At 62.8% G+C, this 2171-nt stretch overlaps 1 protein-coding gene across 1 annotated transcript in view; it reads right to left on the bottom strand.

Annotated features, from left to right (window-relative positions):
- Nucleotides 1–2171, bottom strand: part of WDR46 (WD repeat domain 46) — a 20963-nt gene that overhangs the window by 1298 nt on the left and 17494 nt on the right. The window contains exons 11-14 of the mRNA XM_015417433.1: nucleotides 2082–2160; nucleotides 1886–1980; nucleotides 1378–1473; nucleotides 1124–1237 (exon numbers count right to left, since the gene is read on the bottom strand). Coding sequence (XP_015272919.1) covers nucleotides 1124–1237; nucleotides 1378–1473; nucleotides 1886–1980; nucleotides 2082–2160 — 384 coding nt within the window. The remainder of the gene's footprint in view (nucleotides 1–1123; nucleotides 1238–1377; nucleotides 1474–1885; nucleotides 1981–2081; nucleotides 2161–2171) is intronic.

Here is a 2171-nt window from a genome sequence, read left to right as displayed (position 1 = left end):
TCAGAACTACGGCTTGCCCAAGGTCATCCAGCCAGGTGCAAGGGGAGGAGGAGTGGGGAATAAAACCGGGTTCTCCCAGATTAGAGTCCACGCACTTAACCACGACACTGAACTGGCTCTCTCTAGAAGAGAGTGGATGTATTCCCCTTGCCCTTCACTACCCAAGGGAGTCTCAGAGCGGCTTACAGACTCCTTTCCCTTCCCCTCCCCACAACAGACACCCTGTGAGGCAGGTGGGGGCTGAGAGAGCTCTTGACAGAAACTGCTCTTTTTCAAGGACAGCTCTTATCAGAACTACGGCTTGCCCAAGGTCATCCAGCCAGGTGCAAGGGGAGGAGGAGTGGGGAATCAAACCCGGTTCTCCCAGATTAGAGTCCGCGCACTTCACCACGACACCCAAACTGTATAAAGGACAGCAGCTGGCAAACTCCAAGTTGTTGTGCCCTCGCTGCAAGGCCCCCTGGGCTGGGGGGGGAGGGGGGCTGCCAAGGAAAACCCACACGGGCAGACCGGAGAGCCAGGGGTGCCGCGCTGGGAGGACGGTCTCCCACGCTGCTTGACGGCTGCACACAAGGTTGTTCCGCCGTTCCAAAGCCACAATCGCCCACTCCCCTCCGATGCTACCTCTAAGCTGTGGAGTCTTGTGAGCAAAAAATCAGCTTTGTGAGATTTTGGCATTAAAGTTGTGAGCGAGTGATTTGGCCACGGCATCCTTCCCGAGCCAAGACAAAAACGTGTGAGCCGGAGGCTAAAACACTGTGAGCTGGCTCACGCTAACTCAGCTTAGAGGGGACATGGCTCCCCACCTCCGAGCAGAGTCTCCTGTTCGCTCCCTTGCAACTAGTGGCTCACGGGCCGCATAAGAGCGCTGGGCGGGCCGGTTCCGGCTCCCGGGCCTCACGTTTGACACCCCTGCTCTAGATCCTTTTCTAAGCACCTCGCGGAGATCCAGTCATGGGCGGAAGCAGAAGGCGGCAGAGGAGAAGAGCCCTGCTGGATCCAGACCGGCCCCCCTGACCCCAAGATCCTGGGAGCCTCTGGCCACGAAGGTCCCCACGGGGGTGGGGTGGGGGGATTTGCAAGGCAATACGAGGAGGGGGAGGCGGAGGCGGAAGAGACCTACCCGTTGCTCCTCGGCCGCCACCTTCTGTTTTCGCTTCAGCCGGCCGCCGGCCGAGTCCCGCCCCTTCCGCCGCCGGCGGGGGGAGAATTTGCCTTTGTCCTGGGGGTCGAAGCCCTGCAGGGGGAGGGGGAGAAGAGCAGGTGTGAAGCCCCCTCCCCACACACACACGGCCCCCAAGCGCAGCTGCAGCAGCAGCACCCGCCCAAGACGGGCTGCCGCCCCTCAGTCCGCCGCCCGCCCACAGTGCCCCTCACCAGCCTGGCCACCCGCTCCTGGTGCTGCTGGTCCAGGGAGACGGCGTCCAGGGTGCCCAGCTGCCCGGGATCGAGCGAGATCAGCTCCGACGGGATCTGTGGGAGGAAGCAGGCCCCGGTTCAGGAGGCAGAGGGCAAGTGGGCAGGGTTCCCACCCTAAGGGGACCTCCTCTTCAGAAGGTGCTGCCGATGGATCCCCACCAATCAGATGCAAGGACAGGACTGGCGTTTGGGGACGGAGGTGGGGGGGAGGGCTGGGCAGTTGTCTCCCTTTGTCCAGCTTTACTATGCAGCTGGGCTCACTGGCTTGAGCCACCTAAACTCTCCATTCCGCCAGCCACTATTTTGCAGACCTGCTCATTTACACAGAAAGGAGGGAGGCCCCCCTCATCTCTTCCACTTCGACACTATTGCTTTAAGCCCCGCCCCCCCGGGATCCAATCCTGTCCGGTGATGAGGGGAGGGAGGACCGCAGCCACACACACACGCACCCCCCTCCCCATGTTACCTTCTCCAGCAAGGCTTTGACCTCCCACTCCTGGCGCTGCTTCCGGCTCCGGAAGGGGTTACTCTCCAGGGCGTCGAAGTTGGGCTCTCCGGCTCCTGCAACGGGCGTCGGCATCAGCGAGGCCCCCAAGGCGGCTCCCCCGCAAACAGCCCCTCTGCCCCCCCTCCCAGCTGGGAGGGCCCCTCCCCCGCCTTACCTGGCACCAGGAGGCTGGCAAAGCCCTCTCCGTGACCGACACCCAGCACGTCCTCAAAGGGGCAGAAGCGCAGGCCGTGGGCGGGGCGGG

This window comes from Gekko japonicus, unplaced genomic scaffold, assembly GCF_001447785.1.
Source record: "Gekko japonicus isolate JY-2015 unplaced genomic scaffold, Gekko_japonicus_V1.1 scaffold2685, whole genome shotgun sequence".
In the NCBI taxonomy this organism is placed as follows: domain Eukaryota; kingdom Metazoa; phylum Chordata; class Lepidosauria; order Squamata; family Gekkonidae; genus Gekko; species Gekko japonicus.
This window is presented reverse-complemented; position numbering and strand designations above follow the sequence as displayed.